Source organism: Macaca thibetana, chromosome 4 (genome assembly GCF_024542745.1).
Source record: "Macaca thibetana thibetana isolate TM-01 chromosome 4, ASM2454274v1, whole genome shotgun sequence".
Lineage (NCBI taxonomy): Eukaryota > Metazoa > Chordata > Mammalia > Primates > Cercopithecidae > Macaca > Macaca thibetana.
The window spans coordinates 142098997-142120783 of NC_065581.1; the positions used below are offsets into that span (position 1 = coordinate 142098997).

Sequence of the window (21787 nt, forward strand, 5' to 3'; positions counted from 1 at the left end):
ATATATGCACACACACATATATGATTTAAAAGTGATTGTTTTTATAAAATGACTTCTATTTTGTTAGCGGTCACATGCTGAAATGGAATGGCAACACTACTGTAGTTTTTGCTAAACAAATTAGCACTAAATTCATAATAGACATACATATACAGATAGTATCATAGGGTAGTAGCTGATACCAGGGAAACTAGCTTCAGAAGTACCAGTTACCATCATGACTTAAAAGCTGAATAACTTGAAAAAAATTCTAGAACATTTTTGTGCTTCAATACCTTTATTTTAAAATTCTGAATAACAATATTCATCTCATAAATTTTGGGTAGATTAAGATAAAATAATAGAGTGCATAAATAGGGATTGGTATATAATAAGTGAATATTAATTGGTAACTATAAGAATGAGGATGATGATGATTATTATGTAATGACAATGGGTTACTCCCCTAACTAGGGACAGATTTCAGTTATTAAACTTTTGTGTCAAAATGCATGCAATTATTACATGAAAAAATAAAAAGAAAGCATATATCTCTTATTTTTGCTTGGATTTAAAACAATATCACTTTTTAGAGCAAGGGTGATTAAGTTCATGATGATTTTGTTTTAGGAGAAAAAAATGGAACTATTAACTTTGGCTGAAGCCTCCTTAATAGTACCAGTGATCATACTCAGCACTCTGATCACCCTTTTTGCTAGACTCCAGAGAAAGGTTGTGTATAAGGCACATTTGGTGAAACATTTGTCACTGTTCATTATTAGACTTTGGGTCCCAGCACTGTGGCCTCATTCATTTAAAGGTGATGTTAAGTTGTTCTGACATTGCCCTCAAGAGAGCCGTGTTTATCCTGGGAGTGATGGGACAGACACTAACAAAGGGTAGCATACATTTATTGAACACTCCTGGCTTCACTGTGTGCTGCCTACAAAATCCCAAATATGAACTTTCCCTGCACAGTGTATTATTCCCTAGACTCAATTTTAATAATCTTCAGTGAGTTATCAGTGTAGCAGTTCATTTTCTTTAAAACTCATGATTATTTTAAGTAATAGCACATATAGAAGGAGCATCTCACACCTGAGGACTAAAATAAACTGGCTGTCTAATGTTGCTTTGAACGACCGTGGGTTATTAATATTTCTTAGAAAAATGTAAACTCTTAGAATGTAATATTCTGTTAAACTGGTTACACACAATTCGGCCAGTTAGTTGAGAAAATAATTTGGAGCTTTGGGTATCTCTGCAGAAACAGAGAAAGGCAGTGAATTTTATAAAGGAAGAGGGCTGAGGAAGAATACAAAAATTCATGCTAAGCTTTTTTTTTTGCATCTATGACTAAGGATCCCACATGTTTACTTACGAGGATTTCTTGTAACTGCAGAAGTCAAAATAGACTGCTGGTAGAGATGAACATAGAGTAACTGCGCTGGTACGTATACATGCATTATTTAGGTGGCTTTGATTTATTTATAGTGTTTGCTAAGAGCATGCAGAGCAGACTGGACACTACACAGAAAAATTTTATGTTTAAAACTGAGAAAGACAAAATTAATCTATGCCATAAATGTGGGTTCTTCAAAATTTGCCTTCTCCCCAAATTAAAATCTCTTTTTACTCTTTTGCATATTCCCTATCACCAGCCTCCCATTCTCATATCAAGAAGCATTGCTTCTCCGAAGATTTACCATTCTCTATTCCTTTTTGATTCCATCCTCTCTTGCTTTCTCCCTTAATCATGTCTCTGTAGTTCTCACTGTAAGAGTTTCTCCTACCTCTGCCTATGAATATTCCTTTGTACAAAATTTTCCTTGCCCTTTCTGCTTCTCAGAGCTGTTGTCCTTTTGCTCCACTTGCATGTGCAGCCATTTCTGAACTAGATCTCCCAGTGATTTCTCTCCACTCCTCCAGCTTTAATTCCATGCAACCTGGATATCTGCCCCCATTTCTGCCCCAACACGCTCCCCAAATAGCTAACCTCAAGTTCAACACTGAGCTCCAAATTGTAAAGGTGAATTACCTTTTGCTCACTTCTCCCCTATTGTTAACCTCTCTGATGCCTTCCACATTGTAGGTCACCTGCCCTTTTTGAAATGTTTTCCTCTCTTGGCTTTCATAATATAGGATTCCTTTTATTTTTCTGTCTATTTGCTCAGTACTGGGCTTCTGCTGTTTTTCCTCAGAGGCTGAATTCTTCCAACCTCAGCTCTCTTTCCTGCTCTTTTGCACTATTCCTCATTGGGGCCATCCAGTTTTGTTATCTACATTATCTACCTCTTTGTGGATAAGACCCAAAATTCTTCTGACGCTTAACCTATTTTTTAGCTCTGGTCACATATTCAATTCCTAACTTCACCCTTTGTCTGCACAAGTTTACAACTAATCTTCCTATCATAAACTTCTTCTTTCCCTTATCCCTCCACCCTCTCCATATCCCAAGAGAAGATTCTTCTCTTGCTATCTGACTTCTACTCTTTAGTCACTTAGACATAAAACTATGAATTCTACTTTGACTAATCGGTATTTCTTGTCCCTGACCCTAATTTTGTTTTAAGTCATGTAGGCTTTTACTGTTTCTCCTCTAAACCATTACATTCACTCCCCAACAGCCCCTTTTCTGACTTGTCATTCTTCCTTTTTATGTCCACTGACATTAAATTTTCCAAACTTTAAAATGATTGGGCCATGTATGTGAGAAACACTGACTATTTCTTCATAGCAGATTTGGAATAAATTCTACATTTCTAAGCCCAGGAGTCTAGGGACTCTAGAATCCAGGTATAAACTACATTTAAAAAGTTTTTTGGTGTCATCATTTTCTATACATATTGTAGGTATTAGCCCAATTGAACATTTCATGTTCCTAATACTGCTGCCTCCTAAATTTGATCCCATCATTCTCTTTTCCTGAACAATTCTTCATACCTCTAACTATACAATTCATTAAAATTGTTCAAAGTCCATCACCAGTGGAAGAGAGTCCATAAAAAACTCCTTTGATCTAAGTAAGAGGAAGTTACCATTTCACTCTTGAAACTACCTTGCAGTTATACTATCAATTGTCACATACTATACTATCTCGTACTTCAGAATCCCTTCTATTTGGTTGGATACTTTTTCATTTTCTCTACATGTGACTGTAAATTACTTCTAAGTAGCATCCTGTTACTTTTTGGTTCCTTCAGGGCACTGAGCAAAGTGCTTTGCAAGTAAAGATAGTACAGTTTAGTGGAAAGAGTGAGGGTCTTGATGTTGAGAAAAGTTAGCTTCATGCCTTCTTTCAACACTTTTTAAAATGTGTTGCTTTAGGGAAGTTCTTTTCAAAACTTTGGGTCGCAAAGTTCTCTTGTAAAATCAGATATTTTCCCCCATAATTCATAGGGGTATTGATGAGACTTAGGTTAAAACACATATGTAAAATCTTGTACCTAGTAGAGTATCTGGCACAGAAAAGTATCTCATTATAGTTCTTATAGTTGTTGCTGGAAAAGTAACTTTATCTTAAATGAATAAATCATAGGAAACCTTCAAGGTAATATTCACTTTGACTGTAAAGCTAGACTGAAATTTAAAAAAATCTGTTTAAGATTCTACTTTTTATATTATAAACACACAGCCTACATCACAAAATATACATTATGAATTAATCTTTTATATGAGAAGAAACTGAGATTCCAACTATCTATGAAAAATGCTGTGAATATGCTTCTAGTAAAATGTTTTGCAAATATATAAGGGTGTTGATTGTATTCCAGTTATCCAAATTTAGAAGTGGTGGTTTTCATAACTAATACCTATCCCTCTTTCCCTAACACCCATTTTTTTTTTTTTTTTTTTTTTGAGATGGAGTCTTGCTCTGTCACCTAGGCAAGAGTGCAGTGGAGAGATTATAACTCACTTGCAGCCTCAAACTCTGCAGCCCCAGTGATCCTCTTGCCTAAGCCTCACAAAGTGTTGAGATTAGAGGAGTGAGCCACTGCATCCAGTCTCACAACTTTTATTGTTATTGTATATTTCAACTCAATTCAAAATGTTTCTTCAAATGCAAAATTAGCATTTTCAATTGGCAGGCAATTGACATTGTATATTCATTTTCCACAAAATATGTAAAGTAAGGTGGAAATACAACCAGGCTTTTTCTCTGTAATAATTCTTACTTCGAGGAGTCCCATTTTGCCCTGTTTGTGCTCTTGCTTATATTTTGCATTATTTTATGTGTATTTCTGTGCCAGAGAAACAACATATCTTTCTTCTCAAGAAGTAACCTTTACTTTTCTCTTTTTTAAAAAATAGTTTGACATGACACTGGTTTAAATGCCTAGCAAACTTATTTTTTAATAAACATCTCTTCCTTTTGACAAGTTTATTTTTAATTATTTCCATGTGTAGTATGCTGGCTAGTTATTTCTTTAGAATAGCCTTTTTTCAGAGGTTTCTCTAAAACCTTACATGACTTGAAACCAAATTTGGGTCAAGGACAAAGAATAGTGATTAGGCAAAGTAGAATTCAAAGTCAGTTTTATGTCTAACTGACTAAAATCAGGTGGATTGCTGTAGATTACTGAAGTCCCTGACATCCTTTCAAGCATTCCATGAAGTCAAAACATGTTACATATTGAACCTAAGTCGCTATTTATGTTTGCCTGCTCCTATACCTTCTCCAGAACCTAAATAACTTATGAGTATATCATTGCTCTAAGAGAATATGTGTTTCAGATTGTTGTGTTTAGAAAATGCTGCTTTAATTTCTATTGTGGCAACTATCAATATATATAATTCATAAAAAAATGTTTTGGAGTCCTTAATATTTTAAGATTATAAAGGAATTCTGTGAAGAAAAAAGTGAAAGCCACTGCTCTAGAGAATAAAACGTAGAACCAAGATACGATTGCTTGCTAAGAATAAGAAATCTGCATTTTAGTATAAAATTTGCAAATTCACTATCAAGCCCACGTAATTAAAAATATATGTAATTATATACTATACCTACCATTTGGTACTGAGGCTAGCCTCTACGATTTCTAATATACTTGGAATATTTATCAGCCAATTTTAATTAGAGTCCATATTTATTAGAGTCCATACACACACTCTCCTAAATATCAACACATTAAGTCTTTAAATCATCTCTGTCTTCAACCTTATAGAACCAAGGCCACCCTTGACTCCAAAGAGATGAAGACTTAACACCTGAACCCTGTTAAAAATCCCATTGGCCATGAAAATTTTGACCCATGGCTGCAGAGCAGTATTGGAGATAAGTAAAAACTTTCAGGCAGAAAAGAGAGGTAATTTCTTACTTTTTCAGGCATTCCACTTGATCACAGAATAACATTTTTCTTAAGTATTGAAACAGACAGTTATATGAGATGAGGCAAATCATGGATTTTGGACAAAGGAGAAATTCCTTCAGTAAACCAAAAGATGCAAGGACTGCTTGACCAAACAAAATCCAGGACTTTCTATTGTAATCATTCTAATTTTAATAGCTATTTAAGAAACCTTGTGTCAGTAGGCCAATTCAATAAGTATTAAAGAGTTCTACAAAACCTAGTCCCTGATTAAAATGACAGCCAAACAGACAAGATGGCCCATTTTTTCATGACTCTTTTATAGTGCAGACAACTGCTTGGATGGGAGGATGGATTCACTGCTATCTCTGATTCCTCTGGAATCTGTTTCTATGTAAGTGAAGAATGAAATCTACAATTTGAAAGTCAAGATAGTACATTTTTATTCTTCAATGTTAGAAATAACAGTAGCTTACAGTACTTATAATGTTTAGGCAAGCAGAAATAAAATATTATGCTTACCTCTTCATTGTCTTTATCATTTTCAAAGAAAATTAAGTAACTTTTCATTGCCACTGAGGGAGAATAGATTGTTGGAAGTGCAGAGGGACACACTTAGCACCCTTCTCATTCTAAGGGGGTTAGTGGAATGCCTCCTCCTTCATTTCTGTTCTGAACAAGTGTGTGGCTCATGCATGATTTGACTCTGTCAGAGTCTGCCAGCAGGTGTGTTAGGCAACGTAATGCACGGGTACTAGAATCAGAGAGAAGTGGGTTTAGAATGTCATCCTCCAGAGGCAGTGATATGGTTTGGCTGTGTCCCCACCGAGATTTCATCTTGAATTATATCTCCATATCCCCACGTGTTGTGGGAGGGACCTGGTGGAAGGTAATTGAATCAAAGGGGCAGTCGCTCCATGCTATTCTCACGATAGTGAGTACGTTCTCAGGAGATCTGAGGGCTTTATAAGGGGTTATCCCCTTTGCTCAGTTCTCATTCTTCTTCTCCCTGTCACCATATGAAGAAGGACATGTTGACTTCCATTTCTGCCGTGATTGTAAGTTTCCTGAGGCCTCTTCAGCCAGGCTGAAATGCGAGTCAATTAAATCTCTTTCCTTGATAAATTGCCCATCTTTATGGTGTATGAAAACAGACTAATACAGGCAGAATGGCTTAGTGATTAGCAGCACCATCTCTGGAACCAGAATGCCATAGTCTTAAAAACCAGTTCCTTCACTTCTTATAGCTCTGAGACATTGAATCTCTCTGATTTTTAATTGTCCCACCTATAAAATAGAAACAATAAGAGTATATTCCTCACAGATTCTCTGAGGAAGTGAAAAGTGTTAACATTTATAAAGTGCTTAGAACAGTGGCTGGCACATAGCAAGTGTAGTATTTGTGGGATAAATTTCAATCCTCTTTCAAGAGGCCCTGATGTAGGCAGATTTGGATTATGTTCTTGTTCTGGCTCTGCCACTCATGAGTTTTGTGACCTTGGGCAGCATTTAACCCCTCTCTCCTCCATTTGTACAGTAGATTCAATATAAGAGTCCTCACCTAGGCCGGGCGCGGTGGCTCAAGCCTGTAATCCCAGCACTTTGGGAGGCCGAGGTGGGCGGATCACGAGGCCAGGAGATCGAGAGACGATCCCGGCTAACACGGTGAAACCCCGTCTCTACTAAAAAATACAAAAAAACTAGCCGGGCGAGGTGGCGGGCGCTTGTAGTCCCAGCAATTCGGGAGGCTGAGACAGGAGAATGGCCTAAACCCGGGAGGCGGAGCTTGCAGTGAGCTTAGATCCGGCCACTGCACTCCAGCCTGGGTGATAGAGCGAGACTCCGTCTCAAAAACAAAACAAAACAAAACAAAAACAAAACAAAACAAACAAACAAAAAAAAGAGTCCTCACCTCGGAGGTTCCAGTGAGCCAAGATCGTGCCATTGCACTCCACCTTGGGTGACAGAGTGAGATCCTATCTCAAAAAAAAAAAAAAAGTCCTTGCCTCATATGGTGGTTGTCAGGATCAAACGTGTTAACACATATGAAATAACTTAATAGGGCCCAGCACGTAGAAAGTCTTAAGAAATATTGACTATTTTGCCAGAATTAGAAATGATGATGTCGCAGTTTACCCAGTTTTGCCCGTTAACTTGATGCATATCACTTCTAACCTTTTCAGACATCTTGCCAACTCTGTCTTGTTTCCTACTAAGCATTTGCAACTTCGTGACTGGCCTAGCACCACGGTTCAACCCATAGAAAATTGAACTTTTCATTATACCCAGCAAATATCAATGTCCCCTAGGGATTTCATTGTAGTTGCGAGTGGCACCACTGTCTTTCTCCAGACTCAGATAACATATCCTAATATTCCTTATAGTACTAATCTCTTGTGCTTACTTGTATTTAATTCTATTTCATTCTTTTGGCAAAGCCTTTTTTGTATTTAACTCCTTCATTGACTCTTACTTGGAGAATGTATTGTTTCTGTGCTATTATACTTTCCAAATCATTCTCTGCATTCACTTTCTCATGCTCTGGTCTTATTTATTTCTACCAATTACATCTCTAAAACATTATTTATCTCTTGAGCAACTTTTACTAGCTGTGAAATTCAGTTGAGGGTACTTAGCCTGATGTATAAGATGTTCCACATGATAATCTTATCCAACTTTTCCAAAACATTCCCTCTACTCTCTGAATATCTCTGTCTTTTGCTGTCTGTAGCCTTTTTTCTTATTGTTGCCCTCACTTTAATTTTGGCATCTCCTTATTCAAAATATTACAAGTCCCATTTCAAATTTTATTTCCTTCATTAACCATTTTCCTGACTGTCTGTCCCACAAAAGTAGGTCACTCTTTAAAATTTCATTGGCACATTTGACATTCCTTTCACTGCCATGATTCTACCTTTTCAGAGTCAATATTTGTTTTGTAAAAACTACCACTCACTCAATGTGCAAGTTGTAAGAATACGCGGACAGTAAGTGCCTTATTCCTTTCTTGAATTTTATTCCTAGTTCAGTAAACTTTTGCTGCTAAGTCACTTCCACAGAAATTGCATCTCTATAGCAACTGTCCTAGCTTGACTTTCTTGTGCTTCTGTCTCCTGAGCGATTGACATGTGACTCAACTCTTGCCAGATTTTATCACTTATAGCCAGTTGATGCTGGATCAGAATACAGAATTTGAAGACACGGAGGTCTTCATTCCTTCCACTTGTATTTATTTTTCTAGTGGTAATAAACGGACCCAAAGAATAAGTTTCAAGTGTGCTATAATCTACAAAAATAAAATATATGTTCCTTGTGGACACGGATTTTGCCTCATTTTATTTTTTTACAGATCTTTCATAGAAATTAGTAGGCTCTTATTACACAATTAAGATATTACTTGATTTGTTTAGGAACTGAAATCATTTTTAAAATATACACATTATTTCACAACATCATGTAACAGTTTGTACTGTTCTATTATTTATAGCTGTTGATTAAGCAGTTCAAGACCATGGTCATTTTATCCGGTATTTAATCTAATTAAACATATGTTTAAATATTATTTAAAACTGATCAGAACTAAACTTTAATAATATATATTAAAAATATTCTAGTAATTTTCATTCTTTTTCTGTTATGTTCTTCTACATAATAACATTTTTCTATAAAGGTCACATTGCCTTCCTATTAGAGGAAATTTGCATGCTGACCCTATCTTACCCGTTTTTCATTTATTAGTGAACAGTTGGTATGCAAAATCTAAATAAAAAATACAAAACTGACCTTCTTTCAGATAATTTCAAATGTTAAAAATTAAAGCATAATTCCATTATATTGCATTAGAATTACCTGACTTAAAACTACTTCCACATTATTCCAATATGTGCTTGTAAGTTGAATGCAGAAAAGACCAAGTGATTTACACAATACAACTTAAGAGTCATTGTATACGTATTTGAGCTTTAGTTCAAATGTAGTATCTTCCTTTCCCCACTAATTTATTGAGGTATAAGTGACAAATAAAAATTATATATATATATTTTATATACAATATGATATTTTGATCTACATATACATTATGAAATAATTGCCAACATCAAGCTAATCAACATAGCCATCACCTCACATAGTTACCACCATTCTGTGTGTGTGTGTGTATGTGTGTGTGTGTATGTGTATGTGTGTATGTGTGTGTATATGTATGTGTGTGTGTATGTGTGTGTGTGTGTGTGTGTGTGTGTGGTGAGAACATTTAAGATGTACTCTCTTAGAAAGTTTCAAGCATACAATATACTTGATATATATTTGGATATATACCCAGAGGTGAAATTGCTGGATCATATGGTAACTACTTCTTAAATATGTTGAGGATGACTATTGTCTAGTGGCGAAATAAATAAATAAATAAACAAATTTTTGAGGAACCTCCATACTACTTTCCATAATGGCAATATCAATTTACATTCCCATCAACAGTGTACAGGAGTTCCCTTTTCTCTTAAATCCTCACCAACACATCTTATTTGACTTTTTGATAATCACTATTCTAACAGATATGAGGTGATATCTCATTGTGGTTTTATTTCATTTCATGATAATTAATAACATAAGGCATCTTTTCACGTGCCTGTTGGTCATTTGTATAGTCTTTAGAAAAGTGTCTGTTCAGGTCCTTTGCTCATTTATTTGTTTTTTTTGCTATTGAGTTGTATCAATGTCTTGTATATTTTAGGTATTAATCTCCTTTTGATAAATAGCTTGCAAATATTTTCTCCCATTTCATAATTTGCCTTTTCATTTTGTTCATTTTTTCTTTTGCTGTACATAAACGTTTTAGTGTGATGTAGTTCCAATTGTTTATTTTTGCTTTTGTTGCCTATACTTTTAGTGTCAGATTCATAAAATCATTGCGAAGACCAATGTTAAGAAGCTCTTCCCCGACGTTTACTTTTAAAAGTGTTTCAGATTTTACATTTAAGTCTTTAAATCCATTTTGAATTAATTTTGGGGTGGTGAAAGATAAAGGTCCACTTTCATTCTTTTGCATATAGATATCCAGTTTTCCCAACAGCGTATATTGAAGAGACTATATTCCCCCCATTGTTTATTCTTGGTACATTTTTCAAAGATTAGTTGACCCATGTATATGCATGGGTTTGTTTCTGGGCTTTTTAGAATTGTCGAAGAGGCTCAAATCTAATCAATCTGCTAATAAATTGTGTGGGTAGACACCGATCTCTTTATCTAGCCTGTATGTGTGAATCCATTTACCTTAACTTTCCTAAATTCTATAAGTGATTATGATTTTTGCAAGGAGCTTTAGGAGTCAGAGGAGGAGGGAAACCTGGGGGTGGGTGTTGGAGGTCACCACAGGCCTTTTCTCTAAGTAACCTTTGCCAGCCTGATTATCATAGTGCAGCACTCATCATTTTTTCCACATCCTCTCTCCATGTCAGAGAAGTGCCTGTTTTGGTCATAAAGCTTTTATTTTTGGAGACTGTAGGTGCTGAGTTTGTAGATTCAGGGATCTTGTGACTCTTAAAAACCTTTAAATACAATACTTCCTCTTTGTGAAAACTGAAAAATTGACTGTGATTCTATGTGCCTTTTTTCTGTACTCTAGAAGATGTTGAAGATGTACCCGCTTCAAAGAAAGCTAAAGGTGAGTTTGCTGTCTTTGGATCATTTACAAGTTTTCTCTCAAATCTATAAGGTTTTTATCTGTCTTTATTTTTTTCCTAGCTATTCTTGATCTAGTCCTCAGCTTTTCTAGGCAACGTTTACATGGTAGGCTTATTTTTAAAACAAACAGCTTTTTAACTTTATTTAGAATATATACATCTTTTCACATATTAAAGACTCTAGTTGGGTATTGGTTTATTTTCAATTATCAGATGCATTTATTGGCCAATCTACGGGAATAATACTTCAAAATCACTATTCCATCAAGAATTACAAGAATACCATGATTTTATCAGGAAGACTTGACACGAGTCACCTATATTAGCATCACCATCAGGAAGGAAGGAAGGAAGGAAGGAAGGAAGGAAGGAAGGAAGGAAGGAAGGAAGGAAGGAAGGAAGGAAGGAAGGAAGGAAGGAAGGAAGGAAGGAAGGAAAGGAGCGAGGGAGGGAGGGAAGGAAGAAGGGAGAGAGGGAGGGAGAAATGGAAGGTAGGACTCAACCCCTGCACTCTTCCAGCCCAAGCCAGAGGACAGGCAATCAGAAAAACCTGCAGTCTCCAGATATATGACCTTCATAAAGTTTTTCCAGGACAAAATTTCTCCATCTGTAGAGTGAGGACTTCAGCTGACTTGATTTTTGTTCTGAAAGGTTCTTGGCTTCTTCATTATGGTCTGGTATTAAAAAAGGTATTATCTTAAAAAAAAAAAAAAGAACTTTTATTTTAGGTTTAGGGGTACATGTGTAGGTTTGTTATATAGGTAAACTCGTGTCATGGGGATTGGTTGTACAGATCAATCGTACTCTCCATTAGTTATGTTTTCGGATCCTCTTTCTCCTTCCTCTCTCAGCCCTTGCATAGGCCTCAGTGTCTGTTGCTCCACTCTTTGTGTTCATGTTTTCTCATTATTTAGCTCCCACTTATAAGTAAGAATATGCAATATATGGATTTCTGTTCCTGCATTAGTTTGCTAAGGATAATGACCTCCAGCTCTATCCATGTTCCTACAAAGGACACAATCTTGTTCTTTTTTATGGTAGCACAGTATTCCATGGTATATATGTACCACATTTTCTTTATCCAGTCTACCATGGATTGGCATTTAGGTTGATTCCATGTCTTTGCTATTGGGAATAGTGCCACAATGAATGTATGTATGCATGTGTCTTTATGATAGAATGATTTATATTCCTCTGTGTATCTACCCAGCAATGGAATTGCTGATTTGAGTGATAGTTCTGTTTTTAGCTCTTTGAGGAATCACCACACTGTCATCAATGTGGATATTCAGCTATCCACAATAGTTGAACTAATACACACACCCACCAACAGTCTGTAAGTGTTCTCTTCTCTCTGCAAGCTCACCAACATATGTTTTTGACTTTTTCATAATAGTCATGCTTACTGGTGTGAGATGTTATCTTATTGTAGTTTTGATTTGCATTTCTCTAATGAGTAGTGATGTTGAGCTTTTCTTCATACACTTGTTGATTGAATGTATGTCTTCATTTGAAAAGTATCTGTTCATGTCCTTTGACCACTTTGTAATGGGGTGGTTTGCTTTTTTCTTGTAAATTTGTTTAAGTGCTTTATAGATCCTGGGTATTAGACCTTTGTCAGGTATATAGTTGGCATATAAAAAACAAGTATTTTCTCTTCCACTTCTAAATTTGTCTGCAGGCAATAAGAATTTGCCTAAGCATTGTTCTAGCCAACAAAGTATAAATTCTTTGCCATTGCCCAAAATTAACTACAACGTGGAAAATAGTGCTTTGAGAAAGACACACAGGACGGGTACCTTATGAAATAAAAGTTAAGATTTACACTTGAATTAAGATACTTTTCTGAATACTATATATATATATAATATGTATAATATAATATATATATATATATAAATTGAATTAAGAATAGCCACCCTAATAGGTTTTCTACTCATAGACCAGTGCTTCTAAAACTTTATGTTCGTACAGATCAACTGTAGGTCTCCTTAGAATTAAATGTCTGAGTTAAAACCTAAAAATCTGAATTTATATGAATGAATCAAGTGATGCTGAAACTACTGGTACATAGATCACACTCTGAGGGGAACAGCTCTAGAACCAATTGAAAAATTGATAAGATCTATAAACCTAACTTTCTATGAAACACACACACTAACATACATATACACACAAACACACACACACACACACACACACACTCTCTCTCTCTCTCACAACTTACTATTTCAATGTTTTATAGAAAACCCCCCAAAACCCCATTCATGGATACCAGTTAAGAACTTCTAATCAGAAGAAAGGGATTCAAAGGAATAGTTCCAAGTTATCCAACACTACATAAACTTGTGATGTATATTGCTACAGCAAAAATAAATAGTCAGTGAATCAGATGTAAAAAGGGAAGAATGCAGGATAGTGGGCTGCTGCTCTACTTTCATGGCAAGGATGATCATGAAAAACATATGTCCCTCCAAATTTGGAATTATTTTGACTAAAATGGTCATCTTTAGCCAGATTTTACCCTTACCAAATTGTAACTCCGAGCATCAAAGATCTCTTCTCAGGAAAGGGATGCATGTCAACTATCCTCATTAGTGAATATGTGACACATCAGGGCCAGTTTTCCTATTTAAACAATTGTTTGCAGCATGCCATTTTTTTCATGGGCTCCCTTTCTATCTCTGGCTCTTGCCTATCAAATTTTATAGTGAAAATATTAATAGAATCTGTGTACAAATCTGGGGTATACTATAAAAAGAGTAACTCCTGTTTCTTTCACAGTGTGCTCCTGTTTAGACATTCTCAGTCCCATACATATTTATATAATAGCTGTAAATGTACAAGTTATTTACTTTCATTTTTTTTATCCAGTAGAAGAAACTGAAGACGTGTCTTCAACAAAGAAGCAGAAAAGTAAGTTTGTAATGAGATTAAAAGTAATAAATCATTCTATATTAAAGATGCTACATCTATGTAAAAATGTTAAACTCTTTTAAGACCAGTATTCGAAGAAGAAAATTTTTAGCATAGACATGAAGAATAACATTAAAGTAGGTCATTTATATTTTAAAGAGAAGCGTATCACTTTTGTGTTAGGCAAGAGGCACATAGTTGGAAGAGTTACAAGTAATGATTGAAGTGGCATTTATCGCAAATCCTTCTGCATATTTTTGATCCTTAGTACTATGGCTGAATCTATGCTTAAATGTGTGTTACCGTCTGCTTTATAATAGGACAGCTGAAGTAATATGCCAAATTTTTTTATATCAGGTAGAAAAAAAATGAAGAAATAGGTTTTAGCAATTCGATTGCTTGGAAACTCACTTCTAAGATTCAAGATTCTTTTTGATTTTTCTAGATATATGGTAGATTCTAAATATTCAATCTTTGGGATCATTTATTTTGGAATCCAATCAATATTCATATGCAGTTACAAAATTCAATGCCCAAGTTTCTCATTATTTTGGTTCTTCCAAATTAGACATTTTTGTTCATATGGTAAAGCAATAAATTTTGAATCTCCATATGCATTAACGTCATTGCAGAACAGCGTAAAGGAAGCAATTTTGAAATAGGTATAACTGAAGTTTCTTTCACAGAATGCTTTTAAAGTAAAGAGCTAGATATTTGTCTGAAGAAATGATGTTTCTTGATTCTCCAGTGCTTCTTGGATGTATTTGTGCAGGAAATTACTAAAATGCCCTTAAAATAGCAAATGCCTCCTGCTTGGTACTAATAGGTGATTCATTAGACAGATACTGAACGCCTACTGTGTTCCAAGTACTTCTTTGGATGCTGGAACTAGTGCAGTAGATAAGACACTTATTATAATCCTTCATATAATAAGGTTGTGAGAAATATAGGGAAATAAGCAGAGTCTTATGAAACTTTTGAGTAATATTACAAAATCCATAAGAAAAAGAATTATAGGTCAATCTGGACATATTTTCACTTTATATGGCAACACTTTCCCAATTATTAACCTACTGGTAATAATTTGTGGCTATGTCACATAAACATTTGAAATCTCATATTTATAAATAACTATTAAAATATAATTCAATGAGACAGGTGAATTGTGTCAATGCCAGTTTCCTGGTTGGAATATTGTTCTATGGTTTTACAATATGTTACTACTGAGGGAAACTAGGTGAAGACATGTGGGATCTTTCTGTATTAATTCTTACAATTACATGTGAATCTACAATTATTTTGAAGTAAAAATTTTAATTAAAAACAAAACACAAATACTTTTAGTAAAATGGTGTCAAATATTCTAACTTCATTGGGGGGATCTATTGCATCAAAATGATATTTGCTATCTTCAACTTACAATAAGGCAGTTCTATAGCCTGATACTCATGAACCTTTAATGTAAGCTCTGATATTTGCAGTCATAATAATATTTTATCAGCTTATTCAACATCAACTAAATAAATGTGTCAGAACAGTGTCCACTTCTGATAAGCAGCTGGAAGGCAGCCTGTCATCGATGGGCCCTTCTACTTTTAGCACTGGGTTGCCATTCCTCCTCGTGCAGGGCTGGCTTTACTACTGTCCCTCTTGTAGCCTGCCTAACTCCCAAGCCCCCATAACCTCCACAAACTTGAAGAGAGGGGAGTTGTATTATTGCTTCGGTTTGAAGATAGAAGAAATGAGAAATCATTCCAGATGAGATGCATTGGAAAAGAGAACTAAATTCAAGATTCTTCAAACTATTATCATCCCTGAAAACTCAGTGACCCATGGAAATGGAATCGGAATACTGCCTGGTTGCATCTCCAGCTTCCTTTTTCCTATCCTTTGCTTTATTCTACTTCATAAACCCCTAGTCTCGTATAGATTGGGCCATCTTCCTTATCTCCCGCACACCAATAGCCTTAATTATCATTTTTCTTTCCTGGCCTTCTGCAAAAGTCTATGGTTGGGTGACAGAATGCCAATGGGTAGGATAGAAAACACTGGAAATCTGGCACCCAAGATTGTGAGGAGATGCTAAACCTGCCATCTTTTACCAAAGCTGCTACCTGAGAATACCGGCTTACTGAGTCCAGAATCCTTACTTGCACCACATTCCATTAACTTTCCTGTTTTGCTTTCTGCTCAGAGCTGCTACCTGGCTGCTACCTTGGTTGCTTAAAGAGCAATCAAACCACCTTAGGAAAGCTCTTGCCTCTAAAGTAAGGGCAAACAAAACTTCTAGATGTTGGCAGCCACCTCTCTGTGACATCATAAAACATGCACACACACACACACACACACACACACACACACACAGAGTCTGTTGTTTTGCATATTGATTAGCTCATGTTTTGAAACCTGTGACTATGTCTCTGTGATTGCTATGTATATCAACAGATGTCTATATGATCAGAACTTTGACTTTCTCTGCCAGGCCATTTTTATTATCACTTATTAAAGGCTTATTGTGTACCAGGAGGAATTTTAAGAGCACATGTAACTCGTTTAACTGTCATAATATTTCTGTGAGGTTTTCGTTGTTTTGATTTTATACATGAAGACTCTAAGACACAACGAGGTTTAGTAACTTGCCAACAGCTACAGAGGCTGATGGCAGAATCTGTGACCTTATCTGCCGCACTGTACTGTCTCACTGTGCTTTTTCACTCATGTTCTGCATGTTTTAACAAATTGTCATACTCTGTTCCTCAGGTCCCATCAGTTTCTTCCAGTGTGTCTACTTGGATGGGTACAATGGCTATGGATTTCAGTTTCCTTTCACTCCTGCACCCCGCCCTGGAGAGAGCTCTGGCCAAGCAAATTCTCCGGGACAGAAGCAACAAGGACAGTAAACACACAGTATGACCCTTACAAGTGCTTTAAGATTTTTAAAATGAGATATTTTGTCCACAATGGTTCAGGCAATTAAGATTATGCAACCCAGAGAATTTCTGTGAAAACATATTGCTCTTTGGCCTGGTGTGGACAGAAAAGGTGGCCAAATGGATTGAGTGATGAGCAGACATGTTTAAGGGTCTAAGTCTCAAGAATCTGTTATGTGTGTTTGCTGTGGTGCTTGTATTTATCTTATCTCCAATCACTATAAGGTTGTACACAAGCTAATTCAAAGTTTACTTAATAATGGTGTCTTTAAAATAATTGACACAATTACAAAATGGAATTCCTGGCTTCAGTTAGCTATTATTTTTTTAATGACAACACAGACTGTGCTCTAAGTTTAAAAGATGGGAAAGCTTATATAAAAGTGACTTTTTTGCATCATATGGGTATCTAAACTTAATTTACCCAATAAGTTGATGCTTAATGATTTTATTTTATTTATGTCTATTTCTATTTTAGTTGTGGCTTTGCTCTAAGAATGGGTAGCAGTTGTACTACAGACTGCTATTAATTTCTTGTGATACTCTTTTAGAGCTCAAAATATCTCTGAGCTTTAGACATGGTAAGATGGAGAATAAATGCTTGATAAATCTTTAAGATATGTCTTGAATGATAATTAGGACATTCAGTCCAGTGGAAATACACCATTCAGTTAGGCAGGTCTGGTGAATCATTTGTTTAAAATATTAGCAAATGAGATGTAGAATTCTTAAATTTCTCCAGACTGTGTCCTAATAAAAATGTCACCTGGGTGAAATTTTAGATCAATCACTAAATTTGGGTGACAGATGTAAAGGTATTTTCATTTCACTTTAATATATTCTTTCTGTGAAATAAAATGTTTTCTTTCTCATAATGGCAAAATGTGAATGCCATTAAAGTTTAAGGAATTCATTTTAGCCTTAAATGTCTTCATGAGATGTCTTACTTGTATTTTAGGTAACTGGTCATCAGTGCCAATGACATGGATAACAATTTTTAATCTACACGACAGTGCTTCACTGGGAATGACTGTTATGTTTTTGTCATATTCCTAGTAATATAAATACTCGTGTTCTTTACCACATTGTTTTTATCAACTCTAAAAGTCATGTCTCTGTGACTTTTATCATGTTTACAGTTGCGGCTGAACTTATGACAAATTAACTCAGGAAATAAATTGAGTTATCCTTTCTAGCGTTGTAATTATCATCAGCAAGGCCTGAGAAAGACAGAGCCAATACTAGCCGAATGATTTATTTTCAAGGATTGCCACTAACTATGGTTCTTTAGGACCAAGATATAAAACGGTTTCACTAAAAATCATTAGGCTAGGTATCAGTAATATGTTCATTACTAATAATGGATATTTGGCCTCCGCCAGAAGCTGGTGGACCTCATTCACACCACGAAAGCCAGTGTTACATGAACCAGATCAATGACTCTATGGGGAATGTGGGACATCCTGGAAGTGCATAATTTCAGGAAAGACCAGGCAGTACCATCTTGCAAAGCCCCTTCAGGTGACAATCTAAACTTGTGGGTAGGAGAGTGGATAAAGTTCATTGCTCAACTGCTCCTCCAGCCTGCTCAATTTACTGAGTAAAGAAATAGCAAATGCGATAGATGTTTTAGATTTCATAGAGCAGAATGGTTTGTCCATTCTTTCATTCAATGACTGTTTATTGAATACTTACTCTTTTAGGGCACTGTGTTAGGTGCTGGATTGTATAAGAAAAATATAATAAATTATATTCCCAGTGCTATTCTGACATAGTGAGTGACCTGAAAAATTTACTAAACATACTATGTTTGTTTCTCCATGAGTAAAATAGGGATATAGCGACAAACAGTCTAATATCTCATAGAAATATCATGGAGACAAATGAAATATTTTAATATAAATATGATATTAAAGTAAATTTCTGAAGTAATGCTTTTGAATATGGCACTAATTTTTCCTCTGTTTTACTGTTTCCTTCACTCTCAATATAAAAACTATTTGATGAGATAAAACATGACATATTTTATTGTAATTAGAATTTAGACAAATCAGCTATAATGTAAACGATGTTAATACTAATTACGTTTTATCTGATTAAAGTTACAATGATCATAGCACTTTTAAAATATTATCTAAACTGTCATTTGTTTGTATGTTACCATCAAATAAAATAGTTATAACTCTTTCAAGTTTGATGCCTTGCATTTTAAAAGGAAAAGATAAAAGGTTGATTAAGAATCTTTGTCTTTAATGGTTCATTCATAATTCAAGTTATACTGGCCAGGAATATGTAAGTATTTCATAATTGTTTTAGTTATTTTGCACAATTGGTATACACTACTCCCATTACATCCCTGCTTTTACTCACTCTTCATCCCCTCTTAATAAATAAAGATCTGAAAATAAGAATTGATTTTTCCCAAGGTTTTTGATTTATGTTTAGATTTCTTAAAGCCTGATAAATCATTATTCAAATAGGGCAAGTTTTTTTTTTCTTTAATGAACCCTAGCAAAAGCACCTGTATGATGGCTCATTCTGGCATATCTTTTCAAAACTTCTCAACTTCTTGCAGAAATATTTTAGAAACTGGTATTGAGATACTGTATATTTTAGAGATTTAACTTGCACCCTTGAGTAATTTTTCTGGAGAAAAAAGCAAAGAGATAACAAATATTGCTGATAGAAAACTCAATGTCCATATAAGTCAAGTGGCACATACAGAAAATGAAACTAATCCTTAGAGAAACGTGAAAATTTGCCCAAAGTAACTGACTACTTCAAAACCAGGCCTAGAACCTTGATGAAGTAACTCCCAATTGTTCTTCAGTTTTCAGGGTATTATTACAAATATTGGCTTATTTTTCCAGTATCCCCAAATCCATCTTGCAAATTATAATCGGTGATAGAGATGTAACACCCTATGGAAAGACTTGTCTTTTTTCCTACTTGAAAGCTGAAAAGTGCCTTAAGAGTGTGTTGCATTCACTTGCTTTAGAGTAAAGAAAATAAATGTCAGAGAGTTTAGGTGGCAGGCCCAGAGACACATTGTTAGTTAGCAGCAGAACCAATGGAATTGAGAGTTCAAATCTTTTTCTAATCCTATTCATATCCTTCCTGCCCTTTGTGACTCCATATGATATCGTCACCATCATAAAAGCTTCCCTTTGTTATTTGCAAATTAATTAAGAAATGGAAGCTCAGCACGACTTCCCAGGAGCTGGCCTCCTTGCAACATTCTTTGCTCTATTCATTTCAGGATTATATCAGCACTACCCTTTACCTTTCCTTTCCCCCTTATTAATCATATATGCCCATAAAACATTTAGTTATTACTGTAGATGCTTTCCTTTGTGTATAAAATAGAGACCTTTATTTTCCCAAACTATCCAACTATTGAAAATCATTAGTCATTTAAAAAAAAAAAAATGTGCCCCAAATAAGAAGAAAGCAAAAACAACTTCTTTAAATTCAGCTTTCCGAAGATTCAGGTTAATAAAATAAGAAGACAAATAATTGTAAAACATACTTGAACTCTAAAGAAGAGCTCAGAATAATTGATGAAGTGAATTATTACATATTAGTATTTGAGTCATACAAGTTCCAGTAAGAAACACATGTTAGCAAAGCAGTGATAACAAAAAGAAGGAAATTCTTCGTTTCTCATATAACCACATCCAGCTCCAGGCCGTTTGCCCTCTACAATATCATCATTTCACTTATCTATGCTTCTTATTGAACTATTAGCATGAGTTTAGTACTTGTGTTAAGTCATTAGTACTATTTTTTTACCCACCCCATCCCAAATTCTCTTAAATAACAATGGTAGGTCAGTAGAATACTCCATGCCTCTGAGTAGCTCTGCCAGGCCAGATGTCTTTTCAGAAAACCCGTGCTGTGGTGGAGAGCCCACCGGATGAGGGGTCCACAAACCCAAGGTCAGGCTTTAACTCTAGGAGTAACTCTGGTGATTTATCTTCTCTGTCCTTCAATGCTTCATCTCCAAATGAAAATAGAAGTGCTACAGCAGCAAAAGGACTTTCATCTTTGGCGAGGAATATTATGGAAAAGTACCTTGTAAAGTGGTATTATTGCTAAGATCTTTCAAATTTCCTTCCAGTTTTGTTATTAAATGATCCAAATGCAACCTGCATTGAAGACCTAGTGTTGCCAAGTGGCATCAGCCAAAGCAGCAAATAAAAATCAGAGCTACACGAACCAAATATAAAAATGGAAACATTACCACTGACAAAAACAATTTTGCATTTAAAAAATTTAGTTTTGTGTCATTTTCACAATTACTATAAATCAATGACAGCAGAATGTCCTTCAAGTGACTGAATCAGAATACATGGAACATATAAGAGGCCTGTGGAAAAGTGATACTCTGAATGACAGCTGAGATGGAAAAGTGACTCATGTACCCCAAGACAACACCAAGGGTTGAGCACTCAGTAAAATATCTGAAGGTATTCCGGCAATCTAAGTTAGCAAAGGTAGTGTTAAAATAAACACTAAAGGAAGCATCTCAAAACATTAAAACATTTAGTGTATGGTGTTTGCCTAGGAAAGAAGCATCTCTCTTTCTCTCTCTCTCTCTCTCTGTCTCTCTGTGCACTCACACACACAACTCAGTGAGAAACTATTTAATATATTTGATGTAATCATGGGCACAGTTGAACTTATCTAAATGGATGATCTGAATGAAAGGTACGTTCGTCACAAAGGAAGCAATGCTTTATAGAAAAGGGAAACATAACCATTCTAGCAATTTTGAGGAACAATGTAGCAAGCAAACAAATTATTTTCATCTTTGGAACGTATATGTATCAAAGAATATTTTTAAAATTAGGAATGTTAACTTCATTCAAAATCAAAATGGTATTATAAATGGACACGGAAAGTGTCCTTTAACTTCATCTCTGTTGCCTCGGTTTCCCATTCACTCCTATACTTTCTAAGGCTAAGCATG

General features: G+C 35.3%; 1 protein-coding gene across 20 annotated transcripts in view; it reads left to right on the top strand.

The window, feature by feature from the left end:
- TRDN (triadin) overlaps window positions 1-19002 on the top strand; it is a 407680-nt gene extending 388678 nt beyond the window's left edge. For 13 of the 20 annotated variants that reach the window (XM_050788685.1, XM_050788689.1, XM_050788697.1 and 10 more), the window contains 3 exons: window positions 10912-10950; window positions 13844-13885; window positions 16646-19002. In XM_050788685.1, the coding sequence (XP_050644642.1) occupies window positions 10912-10950; window positions 13844-13885; window positions 16646-16785 (221 nt within the window). In that variant the 3' untranslated portion in view covers window positions 16786-19002. The remainder of the gene's footprint in view (window positions 1-10911; window positions 10951-13843; window positions 13886-16645) is intronic. The other 7 variants (XM_050788686.1, XM_050788695.1, XM_050788691.1 and 4 more) reach the window with 4 other exon arrangements.
- The last annotated feature ends 2785 nt before the right edge of the window (window positions 19003-21787 follow it).